Source organism: Lacerta agilis, chromosome 8 (assembly GCF_009819535.1).
Source record: "Lacerta agilis isolate rLacAgi1 chromosome 8, rLacAgi1.pri, whole genome shotgun sequence".
NCBI classification, from domain to species: Eukaryota; Metazoa; Chordata; class Lepidosauria; order Squamata; family Lacertidae; genus Lacerta; species Lacerta agilis.
The window spans coordinates 52,243,289-52,260,179 of record NC_046319.1 but is presented as its reverse complement, the minus strand read 5'-3'; the positions used below and the strand labels follow the sequence as shown (position 1 = coordinate 52,260,179).

The 16,891-nt window shown below is 45.0% G+C and overlaps 1 protein-coding gene across 1 annotated transcript; it reads left to right on the top strand.

The window, feature by feature from the left end:
- The first annotated feature begins 1,640 nt into the window (after nt 1-1,640).
- HERPUD1 (homocysteine inducible ER protein with ubiquitin like domain 1) lies at nt 1,641-15,416 on the top strand. The gene is given in 12 exon segments (XM_033158681.1): nt 1,641-1,885; nt 6,701-6,778; nt 6,890-6,952; nt 8,088-8,214; nt 9,060-9,075; nt 9,180-9,256; nt 9,259-9,286; nt 9,598-9,925; nt 9,927-9,949; nt 12,521-12,625; nt 13,776-13,906; nt 13,909-15,416. Coding segments are annotated over 12 exon segments (1,182 nt in total). The 5' UTR covers nt 1,641-1,705; the 3' UTR covers nt 13,935-15,416.
- The last annotated feature ends 1,475 nt before the right edge of the window (nt 15,417-16,891 follow it).

The following is a 16,891-nucleotide window of genomic DNA, read 5'->3' as shown; positions in this document are numbered from 1 at the left end:
TGTACAGTAAATAGTTTCAGGATTGCATCAGCCGTTTTAACCTGTGGTGGAGGGTAGGGGAGCACATCCATTATTGAACAGTGTGAAACAAACAGCTGCTCACACAGTTCTGTGCAGTTCTTGCTTTGGGGATTGCTGGCAATGGGCTGCACTCAGATAAGTAGGTGTCAGCTTTCCCCCCAACTGCACCTCTTTAACAGGCATGACACACCTGAATGTCCACTGGGTGTTCTCAGACAAAGTGGAACAACATACAGTGGATGCTCACTGTCCAAGCATTGTCCCTACAAGTGCAGTCAATGCTGGCAAGTGAAAGCAGCAGTTTTGAGGGCATAGGGAGCTGCCTTCTGCTGCATCTGTCTTAAATCTACCCAGCTCAGCATTCTCCACTGAAAGGTTCCAGACATGGTTTTCAGGGTTTCAGAACGACACCTACCTGGAGCTGCTGGGGATTGAACCTGGGACCTTCTGCATGCAAAACATGAGCTACGGCCAGCATGACGGCTCCCCATTACACCACTGGACTTTCCACTCCCTAGCACTTAATCTATACCCATGCCTCTTGCTCACACCATTTTGAACCAGGAAATCATTTTCCCCTCTTCTCAAAACCTATTTGCTCATATGCTCCAACACATAAGAATATAAGAAGACACCCACTGGATCAAGCCAATGGACCATCCAGTCCATCCTGCTCTCACAGTGGCTAAGCAGATTTCTGTGGGAAACAAGCAAGCAGGATTTGCACAAGAGCAGGATTTGCACAAGAGCTCTCTCCCCCAGGAGCGTAGCATGGGGGGTGGGGCTGCCAGGACAACCATCCCAGGAGGAATTGGGGGGGGGCATGCCATTCATGCCATCCTCCCTGAGCCAGCCCTGCACCACTTTGAGAGGCTGGGGAGGGCAGTGTGAGGAGGCAACAGCCTTACGCCCCTCAATCACAACCCCTTGAGCTAGATGGACCAATAGTATAGGGTAGCTTACTATGTTCTTGGGAAGGGCTGTAGCACAGCACCAGAGCACCTGCTTTGCATGCAGAAGGTCTCAGGTTCGATCCCCAGCATCTGCAGGTAAGGTTAAACCCTGTCTGATAACCCTGGAGACCATTACTAGCCAGTGTAGTCACTACTGACCTTGATGGACCAATGGTGAAAGGCAACTTCTGCTATGCTTATTTAAAAATCTGCCCCCCCTCTTTTTAGAATCATGAGGACTAGAAACTTATTTTTAGGTACAAGCCCATAGCTCAGAGAATAGTACATGCAGAAGATCGCTAGTACAATCCCCAATGGCAGCCGCTGCCGGTCAGTGTGTAGAATCAGTACTAGATGGACCTAGGCCTCTGACTCAGTAGAAAACAGCTTCTTACGATCCCACGACAAAACATGGCATCACGTGACATGTAAATATAGGAAACTGCAGGACACGGCCGTGTTTGTTTCCTTTTCCCTTTTGGCCACGCCTCCCCCTTTGGCCACGCCCAGATAGGCCTCGCTCTCTTTCCACCTCTCCATCTCCTCCTGACAGACAGGCGGCTTCTGATAGGCCCACGTTTCGAGCCGGCGGCCAATCCGTGGAGGCCACAGCGGCGCCGCGAGGAGGGCAAGGCTATATAGGGAGGGGGCCGGGGATGAGGAAGTGAAGCGTAGCTGTTGGAGCTGTGGAATCGAGCAGTGGCTCTGCGAGAATTAAAAGCGGAGACTCGATGGCGGAAGCCCCGGTAGGGCCCGGCCAGGTTCCGGGAGGCGAGGCCGAAGGGGAGGAGGTCTCGCTCGTGGTCAAGAGCCCCGCGCAGCGGCACCCCGACCTCCTCCTGACCGCCCAGCGCTCGTGGAGCGTCCGTCGCCTCAAGGCTGAGCTCCGCCGCCGCCACCCGGACGCCCCGGTGAGCCTGCGAAGACACGCTCTCCTCCTCCTCCTCGTCATCCTCATACAGCACTTCCCCACCTCTTCCTACCTTACTTTTAAAAAAAAATCTGTTACGGGCTACACTGCGCCTGAACGGGGAGGCTCTGTTTGAGAAAACTCCTATGGAGCCTCCCAATTCAGACGCAGCCTAATTCGGAAGCTGCCAGGGTGGGATAGGCTGGGGTTTTTCTGCCTTTGTGCTCGGCTATTGCTGGCGACTTGGTTGGAATTGGGAGATGCGGACTTTTAAGGGGCGCGAGAGTAAGGTTTGAGGGATGTGGATGTGGATAGTGACTGGGCGGGGGCCAGAGGCTGAAGGCATGGACGGACGTAAATAATACCATTGAGCCAGCCTTCCCCAATGCAAGGGCCTTCCAGATTTAGGGGCTACAACTCCTAACGCCCCCAGCGCTGGCTGTTGCTGTTGGAAGCTGTAGTCCAACAATATCTAGAGGGCTGCATGTTTATTTGCATTTATGCTCCACCATCTTCTCCAAAGATCTCAAGGTGGCACGTATGATTATCCCTCTCCTCATTTAATCCACATAACAACCCTGTGAGGTAGGTTGAGCTGAGAGTCAGTGACTGGCCCCAAGGTCACACGCAGTAAGAGCTTCATGGCCAAGTGGTGATTTGAACCCTGATTTCACAGGCCCCACTCAAGTCACTACACTGTATTAAGCAGAGCAGGAGATTGATTTTTAATCTCTTCCCACTACCCCCCTTTTTGAAAATTTCGGACTCTGAAACCAAACATGGCCTTGAATGACAGCCTTCCTGGATCAGATCTGTGGCCCTTCTAGCCCAGCTTTCCGCCTCCTACAGTGTCCAAGCAGTTGTTTCATGGAGGGCACGAAGGCAGAAGTTATTTCCTGCAGTTGCTTTCCTGTGACGTATTCAGTGGCATACTGCCTCTGCACCTGGAGGTTCTATGTTGCTGTGATAAACCTGGTTGTTGTCTAAGATCTGCCCTCTGTCATGGAATATTAGTTGCTGGGGAGACTTCTGGAGTTGCGCTTTTATTCCACTGGAAGATTTCCCATAGGCATCTGGTTGGTTACTGTCAGAAGAGAGTGGACTCGAAGGGCCTTCAATCTGATGTAGCAGCACTCTTAACACTATGAAAAGATTAAGCTTGCTCTTGTATTACTCGTTTTTATTTCATGAAATTTATACAACACTTGACTGGGAGAAAGTCTCAAAGCGGTTTGCATGTTAAGATAAAGGGACCCCTGACCACTATGTCCATTCGCGGACGACTCTGGGGTTGCGGTGCTCATCTCGTTTTATTGGCCAAGCGAGCCGGCGTACAGCTTCTGGGTCATGTGGCCAGCATGACTAAGCCGCTTCTGGCGAACCACAGCAGCGCACGGAAACACCGTTTACCTTCTCGCCAGAGCAGTACCTATTTATCTACTTGCACTTTGATGTGCGTTCGAACTGCTAGGTTGGCAGGAGCTGGGACCGAGCAACGGGAGCTCACCCCATTGCAGGGATTCGAACCACCGACCTTCTGATCGGCAAGCCCTAGGCTCTGTGGTTTAACCCACAGCGCCACCCGTGTTTGCATAGAACCTGCCACCATATTCACCATAGTTCCTTTCTTTCAACTCTTCCCCCATCACTGATTTTTGAAGCCTTTATCTCTTAGCTCAAAGGCCTTTTTCTGTTTTCTACTTGCTTTTTTATGTATCCATTATGTACCTTGGCTTTTCTCCAGTGATCTGAGTACATGGTGATATCTGCTCTTTCTACCTGCAGGTGGGTTTGGTTGTGGGGTGGAGAATGGCTCAAGGTGCCTCTGTGACCTTCATGGTCAAGGAGAGATTTGTCTCTGTGGTCCAATGTTTGTTCATTGTATTGGCTGTTCTTCCCCCAGTTCTACCTCTCACCTTATATCTTTTTCCTCATCCACTTTCCCATTCCTCTGATAGTTATTTTATTCTGCTTCGGGAGATATCTCCGGTTTCTGCAGCCTTCTTCCTGTTCGTGTTCTCTCCAGGCATCTTGGCCTGTTCTTACTCTCTAAACAGGCCTTTATATTACAGCAGTTGGAATCTTAACATTTCTCACCAAGGACTAGGAAGCTGCCAGTAGTGTTTTAACAGACCTTGGGGCATAGAATGCCTGCAAGTGCAATGTGGTGATTTTGATTAAAGTCGTCATTGTGATCATCTTGGCCTTTGTCTCCCCACCCCCTTGCTGTTTATCTGTTTAGTACTGGGGTGGTGTATGGCTTTTGCCAAATGTGATTTTTTTTTCATCACCCATGCCCAGAGCACAAGGCTCCTTCCACATCAGCAAGCAGTGTTACATAACCAAACAGTCTGGGCACCTCTTGGCAGCTGGTCATTCTGTTCTGGAGCTTAAGCTTCTTTGATCAGGGTTTTTTTCACTCTTCTGCCAAACAGATGATGCAATAGGGCTTAGGTCTTACTCACTTGTCGCTCTTGATTTATTACATTTGGATGTCGAATGCTGAAATACTTAATTTTTTTGCTGAATTCATGGCCAAGGCAAATGACTTCATCATTTTGTGGTTTACAATAAATGATCAGAGATCCTCTGTCTGAAGAAGCTTAAAGCAGCGAAAATCCCCTTATGAACATAGGGGTTATTTTTGCTCCATTCTATTTTTCAAAATTAAGAAGCAGCAGTATTTGTCACTTTCTTTGCAATGCAAATGACCCAGCTGTTAGACCAGTTTGCTATTTTGGCAAGGATGATTTGAAAAACCAAAAAAAGGGGTTATTAGTGCTGCTTTTCTCTAGTACAACTAGTAGCAAACGTGTTTGAATTCAAACAGATTGGGACAGCCAGGTAAATGTTATGAAAACTACCGGTAACTCTTCCCTTTTGGTCTGATACTGGCACTACTTCACAATGTTTTAGTTGTTAGCAACAAGAAAAGATTGATCCAGCTAGTAAGTCTAGTTTTGTTTTATTCTTCATTCAGTTTACAAGAATGACATGACCAGCGTTCGATCCTCCCATTGTGCTAGGCGCATTTTGCGGCAAGAATTTCATTAGCACGAGCAGTTTCTGAGCTCTGGGCGCAGTACTGCACCTAAGATTTCAGATCAAAACTACAAAGTGGAAGGAAAGGAGGACCTTTTTCTGTCCCCACTTCTAGCCACTCTCTGAAGACTGGAGAAGAGACCCTCTTAAGAATGTTAGGGGGGCAGGTAGGGGAAGCATGACTTTGTTCTTTGCAGTCTTCAGATGAGGACTAGACCATGTGAAAAATGAACATAAGACTTTAGCTGCAGTTCATTCATTTTCAGCTTTGTATGTTAGATTAAAAAGTATGCCTCGACATTCCGTTGTTGAGCCCATAACCTAGGTTTAAAGGTGCCATTTAGCTCCTAGCTTTCTATCCTCTGTTTCTACACTGAACATGACTGATATATTTTGGCACAGCAGTTAAAATAGGGTATGTTAATATAAAAATTTAAATACGCTAATTCCCAGATTAGTTATCGGTGACATGCTAGTGTGTACCTCAAAATTTAATTAAAGCTTCTGTGGCATTCAGAGTACCCACCCCCAGAAGATGCCACCCACTGCATCTTATAGATAAGTAAAACTTGCCTTATTTTCAACAATGAAAAAGGATTTGTCTTCACATTCATTCCCTCTGCTAGCATGGTTGCAGGGGTGGGGTTCCAGCTGTGGAATTCATACTTGACCCTCCAGCAAGTAAATTTGTATCTCATAACACTTCAGTCAGGCCAGTTTGAAATTTCTAGTAATGCTGCGGTATCAAATGACTTCTTAACAAGAACTGCAATTTCAAAGAATTGTAGCACAGTTAATTTCTAAATATAAGTACCTTCACTTAAGAGCAAAATATGGGGTTACCGGTAAATAGTCCTACAGAAACCCTATTTGCAATTAGATAAAGAGTTACAATAAGGTTCCTAACTGGAGATAGTGATTGATACTGGCTTCTGTCAATCTAGCCAAGGTTTCTCATAGTTAACTGGAGGTAGAACTTTGGTCAAAGTGGACATTCTTGTCTGATTTTGCAAGTGGCTGACCATTGCACTTGTCCAAAACACAAAATAAGGATTCAAAGTTTGTTGATGAAATCTCTACAACTGCCTGATATAAACAGAAACTGGTGTTATTGTCTGGACTCTGGAACCAGTTCTTAGCAGCAGCAATAACAGCAGCAACAATACTAAGCCAGGGCTAAAAAATGAATTAAAGGCTTGCTGATGGTGGGCGCCTTGTCTATCAGCATCAGTATCTAGTCTCATATTAGAGGCTTGTACTTTGTGCCCCATAATGTAAGTGCAGTCTTATTTTTCACTATCACTCAGTCACCAGGTTGATGCAACAGGTGTGGACTTCTTTGACGTGGGTACATCTGAAACTACATCTTCCTTTTTTGGGAATAGTTTCCCAAAAAGGTCTTCTCTGACCTGACAGCATGCATCTGGTTCTGCCTCCTAGAAGTCTAGCAAGCAAGCCAAAGTCGTTTCCAGCATAACTATAATTGAGGATCTCAGAAATGCTGAAATGCATAACTTGCTCATGCAGTAGCGTTGTATTACAAATAAGTTTGCTACAAGAAGGATGGGATGTAAATACTCCAGAACAGACAATTGTGTGTTTTTTGTTTTGCTTTGTTTGCCGAAGGTACTTTGTTAAGATGGAAGCTGCATGCATGCATAAATAAATAAATAAATAAATAAAGCACATGTTAAGTTTCCAAGAATCTGAACATGGCTGTTCTGCATAATTCAACAGAATGGGTCCTGACCATTGTGTTCTCTTCCTCTTAAAGCCTGAAGACGTCCAGAGACTGATTTATTCTGGGAAGTTGTTACAGGACCATCTTTACCTGCGAGAAGTGCTTGCCAAGGTACTTGGATGCTGCATGCTACTAGCATTGCTTTTGTTAACTCTAGTGGATCAGCAAGTAAATGCAATAAACCGAACTCTGTTTCAAACCTTATTTTGGTTTATATTTCAGCAGGATATGGTGCATGCTCTCCACCTGGTGTGCAACTCGAAACTGCAAGAAACGGATGTGAAGGTATTTATAAACAGATAACTTGTTCAGATTTCTACCTTTATCCACAATTTAGTTATAGTTCCCCTTAGAGCTGTTACTACAGCCTTGCAAGAGCATGAATATTGCATTGCTCTGTAAACCATAGCAGGTCCACCACTTGCATCTGTTAGAGTCCTGGGAAGCTCACTATTAGGCCACAAGAGAGGTAACCACTCCCAGAGGTGCCTTTGGTGCAGCTTTGCTTTAGCTGTCATGCTATTGACACACCCATCCTCAAAGACTTGGAGCTTCAGTTTGAAAACCATCTAAATTAGTAGCCATCTCTGAAACTTGTGGCCTTCAGAAATAAGCTGTAATGGTTTTCTCCCTTACCTGGCAGAATGGAGAGAACCAGTGGGATATGGGTTAGCTCTGGATATAAACTCTATAGGAAGGACAGAGAAGGGCGATGATTTCAACTTGCTGATTTCAGTTTTATCTGTGTGATGGTTATATTTGTCATAAGTAAAGCTGTTGCTGGGGTGTAAACAGAAGCTCTGTGTGTATGTGTAGCATATTGCATACCTCAGTTGATTCTAATTAAATAGTTGTTACCATGCTTGCTATGGGCATTTGTGTCTGCACATCTGAAACTTACTACTTTGTGTTTGGGGGAATAGGCCCCCTGGGAACATGACTGACGAGGGGATTTCATTGGATGCCAGGGGACTTCTCCCCAGCTGTATTCTGCTATTCTGTCATCAGTCTAGTAGAACTGGCCCAGAAACCAGCACACTTACCAAAATAAACAGGAGCATCTTATGTGTAGCACTTAGTAACTTTAGGTAGCAGAGTGCCCTCATAAGGTGCTTTGGTGGGAGCAATAGAGATTCAAGCAGAACTTTTCCAGAAAAAGAGTTGTTGTTGAAAAATTGTGAGGTAAATTACTGAATTCTTGTCACAGAAGGCAGTGTGGGGGGAGGGAGAAATGAGGTGAAGGCAAGCCATGAGCGGTTGTGTGGTGGTGTTTGGGGGAGGAAGGAGCAGGTTGAAACCCTGGAGGGAACAAGTTGTACCTTCCCTTCCTCACAATTTGTCTGAAAATCCTCTCAAAGGGGAGGGAGAATCTCCCATGCACACACATTCTTAAGTTTCAGCTGATCAATGTTTTCCTCAGGTTGTTGAAGCCAAGCATCAGCCAGCAGCCTTTAGCCAAGACACCGCCTTTGCTTCCTTCAGTTCAGGCTTTGAGTCAGACGGACATCCTCGGCAACCAGCCCCTTGCAGCAGAGAATGCTGGCAATAGGTAAGGGTGGTGGAGTGCCTCGGTTCTGCCTGTTGGGTACCTGCCTGTTACCTGCTTGTTCAGACAACTTGCTGCTGAATCTGTGTACCCTTGAGATGGCATCTATGTACCTTCTTGGCAGAAGCCGGTGCCCCTGCCTGCTGCTGGAATGGGTGCCTAGCAGTGCACCCTAACTCCACGTGTGAGGTACCACTTTGGGGAAAGCAAAGAACAACAGTGCAAAGGAGAGAAATGCCTTTGGCTTTGGTTTTGACCTTCTCCAGCACCCAGTGCAAATAAATGCCTGCCTTCTCCTTGCAACCTGCTTGGCATGTGGGAGGCCTTGGGGGAGGAGAGAGAGGAGTTGATGGTGAGCATAACTAGCAGCTGGCTAACAAGCCAAACCAAAGACCCCTGAATCCCTAGTATAACGATAGTCAACTTGGGGCCCTCCAGAAGTTGGACTACAGCTCATGCATCCCTGATCATTGGTCATTCTTCTTGAGGGTGATGCGAGTTGTGATTTAGCAACATGCAGCCCTGTACGTCAGCATGTTTTCCCCAATGGAACTTTGACTGCAGCACAGTTTAATTCTTCCTTCTGATTATTTGGTGATGCATTTATTTAAAATGTTGCAATCTAAAAGGCCTAACACACAAGGATCGGGGAAGAAGGGTGGGGGAGGAAGGACACCCAGGGACGAGTTCCTTGTTGTAAGGACTATGTAACCAATAGCTGGAATAGAAAGAGCTTAAAGAGAGGAGCCACAAATAGTTTGTCTTTTGCCAGAGCAGAGATGCAGAAACCCTGCCAGTCCAGTCTCTTTTCCACTTCAACAGCCTGATGATTAATGCTGATAACAGATCCTTGGCCTGGAGGGTACAGCATTACAAAATCCTTGCCACATACTTTTCAGCGAGGGCAAGGGAGAAAAAATAGTATGCCTGTCCTGATTAAGCATATTTTCTGCTCCTCTGTATCAGATCTGCACCAGCGCAGCACTCCTTTCAAGGCTATTCATCCTATACAACATACCGCATGCTGCAGTTCTGGTTCCATCAGTTTATGCAAGACAATACTACATGCAATAGTAAGTTGCTGTCTTCATTGTGATCTATTTTTACAAGGAGCTAAATCCCAAGCATTTTGACAAATTTGCATACTGGTGTGATGTGGCTGAAAAGCTAGGGCTCTCGCCTCTATGTATTCAGTGTTAGCTTCTATCAAACCCTTGGCACAAATAAGCTATGGTGTCCTTGGTGATTCACTGATCAAATACACCCTTGAAGTGCACCAGTTGGCTTGCTATTTTGAGGCTGCCAATTTGTTTCATGCATACCAAAGTTGAGCAAGCTCTCGCCAGCTTTCTAACTGAGCTCATGACTTTTATCTTGCATCTAGCATGGCTGCCAGTGCTGTTTCTGGTGATGTATCCTCGACACGAAGTACACAGGAGATCCCGGTTGCAGCCCCTGTTGCAGCCCCAGCTCCTCTTTCTGGTCCTTTTCCTGCTGAAAACCAGGCCGGAAATCAAAACGTTCCCCCTCAGGTAAACCCAGGGGTGAACCAGAACCTTCGCATGAATGCCCAGGGAGGGGCTTTGATGGAAGAAGAGGAAGAAGGTGCCAATCGGGATTGGCTGGACTGGCTCTACTCAGCAACCCTCTTCTACGTCTTCATCAACATTGTGTATTTCTACTCCAGTATGAGCAGGCTTCTCATGGTGATGGTGGGGCACGCTCCTGATGTACCTGTAAGTTTCTGCGGCCTCATCTTCTCTCTTTCACTTTTTACCACTAATCTTGGTGCACATTATTTTAAGATAAATGTCTGCTGGGGGAGACTAGTGGCCAAGTTTGGACATGATTTCAAACTGATCAAGGCTTCGGGGTTGCACACTCGCTCAGCATGGCCATGAGAAGATAGCAGGAACGTACCACCTAAGGACATAGGAAGCTGCCTTATATGTGAGCCAGACCCTGTCAATCTAGCTCAGTACTGTATTGTCTTACCTTGGCTGGCAGTCATTTGCCTGTATTTCAGGCAGAGCTGAAAGCCTGCCCTACCAGGAGATGCCATTGGGGACCTACATGCAAAGCAATAGCCTTCAACCTATGGTTGGTTCACAAAACATCATTAACATCCAAATTGTAGGGCAGGGCAGCTTAGTTTTAACCACAACTTGTTAATGTGATGGGATCATAAACCACAATTTAATTTGCTCCACAAAGCTTATTTCTTGGTAGGCTTTGGTACAGAAAACCGTGGTTTACAACAAGAAGTGACAATTTCCTATTATGGCTGGCACATATGTGAGGAGGCTGTTGTATATAAAGCTAAACACTGGTTTCCTGTTTTATCTGAGCTGGTCCACAAGCTCTGCTGGACATATTTCTGCAGCTCCCTTTAAATAGTTGTAAGGAGGCTAGTACTTCAATCATTTACATCTATTAAAATACCACTTGTGAAGGTTTAAGAGGAAACATGCACCACAGATAAAAATAACTTGTTTTGCAACCTGTGGCTCATTTTCACTGTTGCACATACAAGAACTGCAGGCTAAACACTAACGTTTGAACTTGCCCTAGTAAACTATCCTCTCCTTTGCATGTACCGTATATATCGGCGTATAAGACGACTGGGCGTATAGACGACCCCCAACTTTTCCAGTTAAAATATGGAGTTTGAGATATACTCGACCACAGATTTTCCACCCGGCGTATAAGACGACCCCAAACTTTTGAGATGATTTTCCTGGATTAAAAAGTAGTCTTATACGCCAGAATATACTGTATTTATCACCTGTAGGGATGTAGCACCGACAGCTCCTTACTATACTGAATGCAGTTTTTATACATTAGCAACAATAAAAGCTGCTCAGCTTTTGCAGTTTGTTAGTAAACTTGGGTAGGCTGCCATTCAGTGTATGTTGGCATAACATGGGACACAGATTTGAACAAAATAACTGTCTTTGGTCTTTTTATTTAGCAAAATTTATATGCCGCTTGATTGTTTAAAAAAAGGAAAAACGTCTTAAGCAGTTTACAAAAATATAAAAAACCATTAAAATTACTGATAAAACAATTAAAACCTATTAAACATTTCAAAGATGATTGCAAAGAAATGAAACATGTAACTTCCACATGTCTGGATAGGCCTGATATCAATAGGCAGGGAGTTCCAAAGTGTACTTGTAAGAAATTGGTATTTTAGTGTGGCTACAAGTAATAATATTTATTTGTTTGTTTATTTATTTATTTATACATACCCCGCCCATCTGGCTGGGTTTCCCCGGCCACTCTGGGCAGCTCCCATCCTAATGTTAAAAAACACCTGTGCCAGTTATGCGGATGGAAGCAGTTGAGTGGCCATATATGGGATAAGGTGATTCAGAAAATAGCATTCCCACCTTGAAAGTCACATTACGGATGTCATGCAGTGCACAGATCTCCCAGCTGTCTTCTGTGAAATAACTGGAAAGGCTTGTACAGCAGGGGCTAAGTCAATTGCTCTCCTCCTGTCCTTGAATACTGAATAGAGGCTCTTGTGAGGGAACCTATTCCCTCAACTTTCGATTCTTCCCCAACCATGACTCTCCCTAAATTTCACTGCCAACTAGGATGAATCCTTCAGTGTTTATATGGGAGTTGTCTCTGGGGTACCTCAGTGCTTTACGTTCGAAACAACTCTTGCCACCTTGGATCTCCTGCCCTGGGGTTCCCACCTACTGCAGCTTGCCTTCCCTTTTTGGCAACTGCGTGGCACCTTTGGCTTCACTGCCCAGTCCTCTGTATGCCAGGAAAATAAGCCACCCGTTCCCTCTATCACAGGAAACCCTTAGTGCTTTTCCCCTCAGCCACACCTCTTGAGGCACTGACGCACTGCCACAGTCAGCGAACGTTTAAGCACTTTTAACTTTATTAGGTAACTTGAAAACATGGATGTCCTTGAGTTATTACTGGTACAAATCTTCTTATATAATTCAGCTCAGTTATAATCTTTCCTGCATCCCGTTAGCAATGGTAATGCCCTTTCCTCCCATTCCCCAAAGCCTAACCTCGCAGTTTCTCTTTCTAAACCTCCACACCCAACTGCCAAACCCCCAACTTGCCTTTCAAGGTTGTTCCCCCTCCTTTTAGAATGCCAACTAGCTCCGCCCTCCCAGGGAACACCTACCTAACATGGGAGTGATAGGTTAACCCATGATGAACCAGGCATTATTCCGCCACAGCTCTCTCCCGTGCCAAATGGGTTATCTCGACAGAGGGGTTTTTCAGACTTCCCTTTGGCATTCTGTTTATACCTCACTGGTTTGTCTTATCAGGCACAAGGTTGGATGGTTTCCTTTCAGGCGGAGGCCAGCTCAGCCTGCTGAGAACAATATTCCTCTCCAAGCAGCTGCTAACCAAGACCAAAACATAATTTACAGGTAAGTTCCTAACAGGATATTATTTCGTTCATAAGCACAATTTGAATGGTCTGGTGAACTTTCCAGTCCAAACCTAAGCAGCTCATTCAGAGGGACTTGCTCCCTGGATAATTAAGCTTGTTTAGGGTTTCAGCATTGCCTCAGTACTGTTTCTAAAACATCTCTGTACTGTATATTCTGTCCACAGTGGCTTGGCGCTTATGTACAGTGGTGCCCCGCTAGACGAATGCCTCGCTAGACGGAAAACTCGCTAGACGAAGGCATTCGTCTGGCAGCCCCGCAAGACGAAAAAGGCTATGGGGCTGCCTCGCAAGACGAAAATTTTTCGTCTTTTTTTTTGTCTAGCGAAAACGCGGCTTGCATTGCCGCTTCGCTAGACGAAAAACCCGCTAGACGAAAATTTTCGCAGGACGAATTATTTTGTCTAGCAGGGCACCACTGTACTGTAAATTGTTCTGTGCAACAAAATAATTTAGGATGCAAAGTGTGGATTCGGTATTGGCTTCCACTTAGCACAGTCAATGTGCTAAAATTATGTTGTAGAACTTGAGATAAATCAAGATGCTGAATCATTGGTTGGGCATTTTCCTGATTTGGTGGTGCTGGTTCTACTGTACCACATAATGCGCTCTATGCTTTGTATGTGAGACCCAGTGCTGGGCAGCACCAGATATTTTGGTCCTTCTGGGATGGGTCATCTTTTTACAGGCAGCTAAACCGTCTCCAGCTCCTGGCTCTTCCTGTTGACTGAAGGCTTTGGAGACCTGATTCTGGAAAATGTCCATCTCCCAGGCCCTAGATGTCACTACTAACTTTAAATGAGTTGTAATGTGTTGATTAATGCAGCAACTGTGTGCTATCTCAGAAATAGTTTTTGGAGTCCAGCTGATCCTGCATGTTGTTAATACATGTTTGGAGAGCAGGTTGCTCCCAGCTTCTAATGAAGTCTTTGCATGAAGTGCTCTCCCTTCAGAGTCTGCCTAGCCAAATATATCTAGTTCATGGACTTACGACAAAGTAATCCTACAACTGGTAATATTTGCCAGTGCCGAATCTAAAGCTACCCAGGTAAAAAGACTTAGCGCTGCAGGAGGAGGTCAGTTGATGATCCTGTCAGGGAATTATTGCATCTTTCTCTTTCCTTGGTTAGCAGGAAGAAAATGCAGGGTGTCAGGGTGAATGGAGGCACCTGACACCACACCGAAGAGAGTCAACCAGCAGCATCTTCGTTCATGAGCACTGCCTGGCTTTTCTTCAAGACTTTCTTTGCATCCCTCCTGCCTGGGGACCCCCAGCTGTGGCCAACTAGCTGGCTGCTAAGCCACACAAATAGCCAGTAAACTGCAGCTGTCTTTTTTGCTGTGAGACGTTTGGCTGAGCAAAAACTGGACTGGACACCAGTTTGAATGCTGGAAGTGGCCTGGTACCAATGGACGAAAAGGAATTAGTCTGCTTTCAGAAGCGAAAGACAGAGATTGCAGCAGCCATAAGACCAAAGTACAAGGGTGGTCCAGAGTGCCAGTGAATTGTATGGGAAACATTGAGTGAAGGCCTGCAGCAGTGTGCAGTTCTGTACTGAATGCAAGTGTAAGGCTGTTGATGGACCAAGAGCGAGAGAGAAGCACATTGCTTCTGCTGGTGTAACTTGATTCCTGTTGGAATGTATCTCATACTTTAATTACACTGAGTGTAGTATCTTGCGCAAGCAGTGAATTGCTAGATATGTATTATAAGAGTTTCACAGGGAAGATTTATGCCAAAAATAACTAAAAGCTATGCTTGCGCTCAATAAATGTAGGGAGCTGTTTGCATAAATAGCTTCCTACTGAAGATTCAGGTTGAACCTTTTATACTAAACAGTATAGCAAGAGCACCGACCCACACGTACAGGTTCATGTCAAGAACTATCACCCAGTTTTATCAGTTGGAGTGATCATGTAGATCCAAGCATTCTTTCCCTGGATAAAATTTTCCAGTCTGCTTTCTGTTAGGGCTTCTGATATGCATCTAATCAAAAATATTGTTGGCTGTTTTTGCCACCACCTTACAAACTCAAGATATCTGCAAACTAGAGTCTTTTGCAAGCAAGGTTTAGAAAGACGATGGCCCATCTGTTTGTCTGTTCCTGCTGGGTCCTTAGTTGAATTTCAGCAGTGGAGTATTTCTCTGCATTCTGTTTTTTTGTGCATTGTATGAAATGGGGGTTGTTTTTTGGTGTTTTTTTTAAAAAAAGTCTTCCAGAACAGTTTTCTAAAACATGCATTATGTTACTAGCTTAATTTCTAGTGGTTTGTATTTAAAAATAAGCATGCAACTACGCAAGTATGAAGAAGATATGGGAAAGGAAATGATTAGGTATTGAAAATATCATATTCACATTTTAAAGCTTGTGCTTTTAAAGGGTAAATTGCTTAAGAGCAGTATATTTTGTGCCTTTGGGATCTGGAGATGTTTTTCCTTTGCTCCTTATACTTTAGGAGGCATTCCTGGTACCTCCATTTCTGTTCATCCTTGGCTTGCACCTCCTAGAACTTAATGAATTTGCATTGAGAATCTTTTCAGCTCAGGGATAATTTTTCTTAGATTATCTTAACACACAGGGCCCTTGTCCTGCGTATACATTGTGAATATCAAATGATGCTGAATTTATATTTTCACTATTGCAGATTGTAAGCCTTCAGTTCATATCAACTTCATCTGTACAGCTGACCACTTTCTCTTGTATAATGTCTGTTGAACAAAGTTTAACATGCAATGACTTAATTTTATTAAACATAGATATTACTGTCTAGCCGCTCATTTGTCAGTCACTGCACAGGTAAAACTGTACAAGAAACACTGTCCAGTCAGGCATTAAGGACAAATGGTACAACTGAGTGGCTGAGAATCTGAACTTTTCTACTCCTTTCCCTGTACTATTCATTACCTGGCTCGATTATCTGGCAGCCTGTTCCAACTTTACTCCAGGGCTGTGTTGCTGAAGGCTATCATCAGTGCTTCATCATCAGAACACAAGAGCCCTGCTGGATCACTCTCTAGCATTACTCTCTGGGCAGGGCTGCCGGCAAGACTATTGAGAACGGTGCTGCTAAAATGTCAAAAGCTCCTGTCCATCACTTACAAGGATAGAGAAAACACCAGTCTCTGGGAAAAAGATGAAATAAAGTGCACGTTGTACATACAAACAATCAGTGATGGCAAACTGCTGGAGATATTTTGTGGGATGCAGCCATGAATTTCGCTACTTGCCTTGGGAAGGTAGCTACAGGCAAGTGGCTATGCGGCAAAATCTTCCACTGTTCCTCCCCAAGTTGGTACGGTCTATGCAGCAGTAGGTGCATATGCAGCTGAAGTCCCCTGGATGGTGGAATCTGTCGGGTTGTGGGTTTTCAGCTGCTTTCTGGGCTGCTCACAGTAAACAGATGGTGACCCTTTGCAACAAAAGTATTTTGCATCAAAATTGTGAAATAAACATATACAAATAATTATAATGGAGCATTTCATTTTCAAAACGCAGCCTGAGTCTGCAATTGAAGAAAACTAGCAAAATGAAAAGGCAGCTGCTGATTTTTGGGGGTGTCCTGAATTTTGTTGCTGTATTTCTTGTGGGAATTTTCTGCTCGGGTATAAATATAACTTGGCCAGCCTTCGCAACCCTAGCAGCTGGACTTGATTGGTTGAGGTGATGCCATTTGCTCATTACACTCCAGGCTGCAAGGAGCTTGGGCAGGGTAGCTGTGTTGAGTCAAAAGCACAGACATTTATTCTGAAGACTTCTCAGACTTGTGATTGACTGACCACAAGGTGGCAGATTGAGTAAAGACCTGAAAGCAGCCGTGCTGCTCTCCTTGCCTTCAAGTAATTTAGGGTTGTGATAAGTTTCACCCTCATTTTACCTCTCCTTTATAGGCAAAGTCATTGAGCAGGTGCTCCTGGCCAGATTCAGGCTCTTAGATAAAACTGATTTCCTAGATCCCTTTCCATCTGGGTTTGGGCACAGAAACTGCCTTGGTTGCACTGTTATGATGAGCTCCGTTGGGAGAAAGAAAGTGGAAGTGTGTCCTTATTCTTGATCTTTACTGCAGCTTCCAATACCATTGACCGTGCTGTTCTGCTGGAGTGGCTGTCCAAGTTGGGGATGGGCAGCACAGCACTGCAGGGGGTTCCAGTCCTACTTGGATGATTGTTTTCGGGGCTGGGCGTATTGCTCAGCCATGTGAAGCCTGCAGTGTGCAGAGTTTAATCCCCCTCCCCCATGTTGTTCAA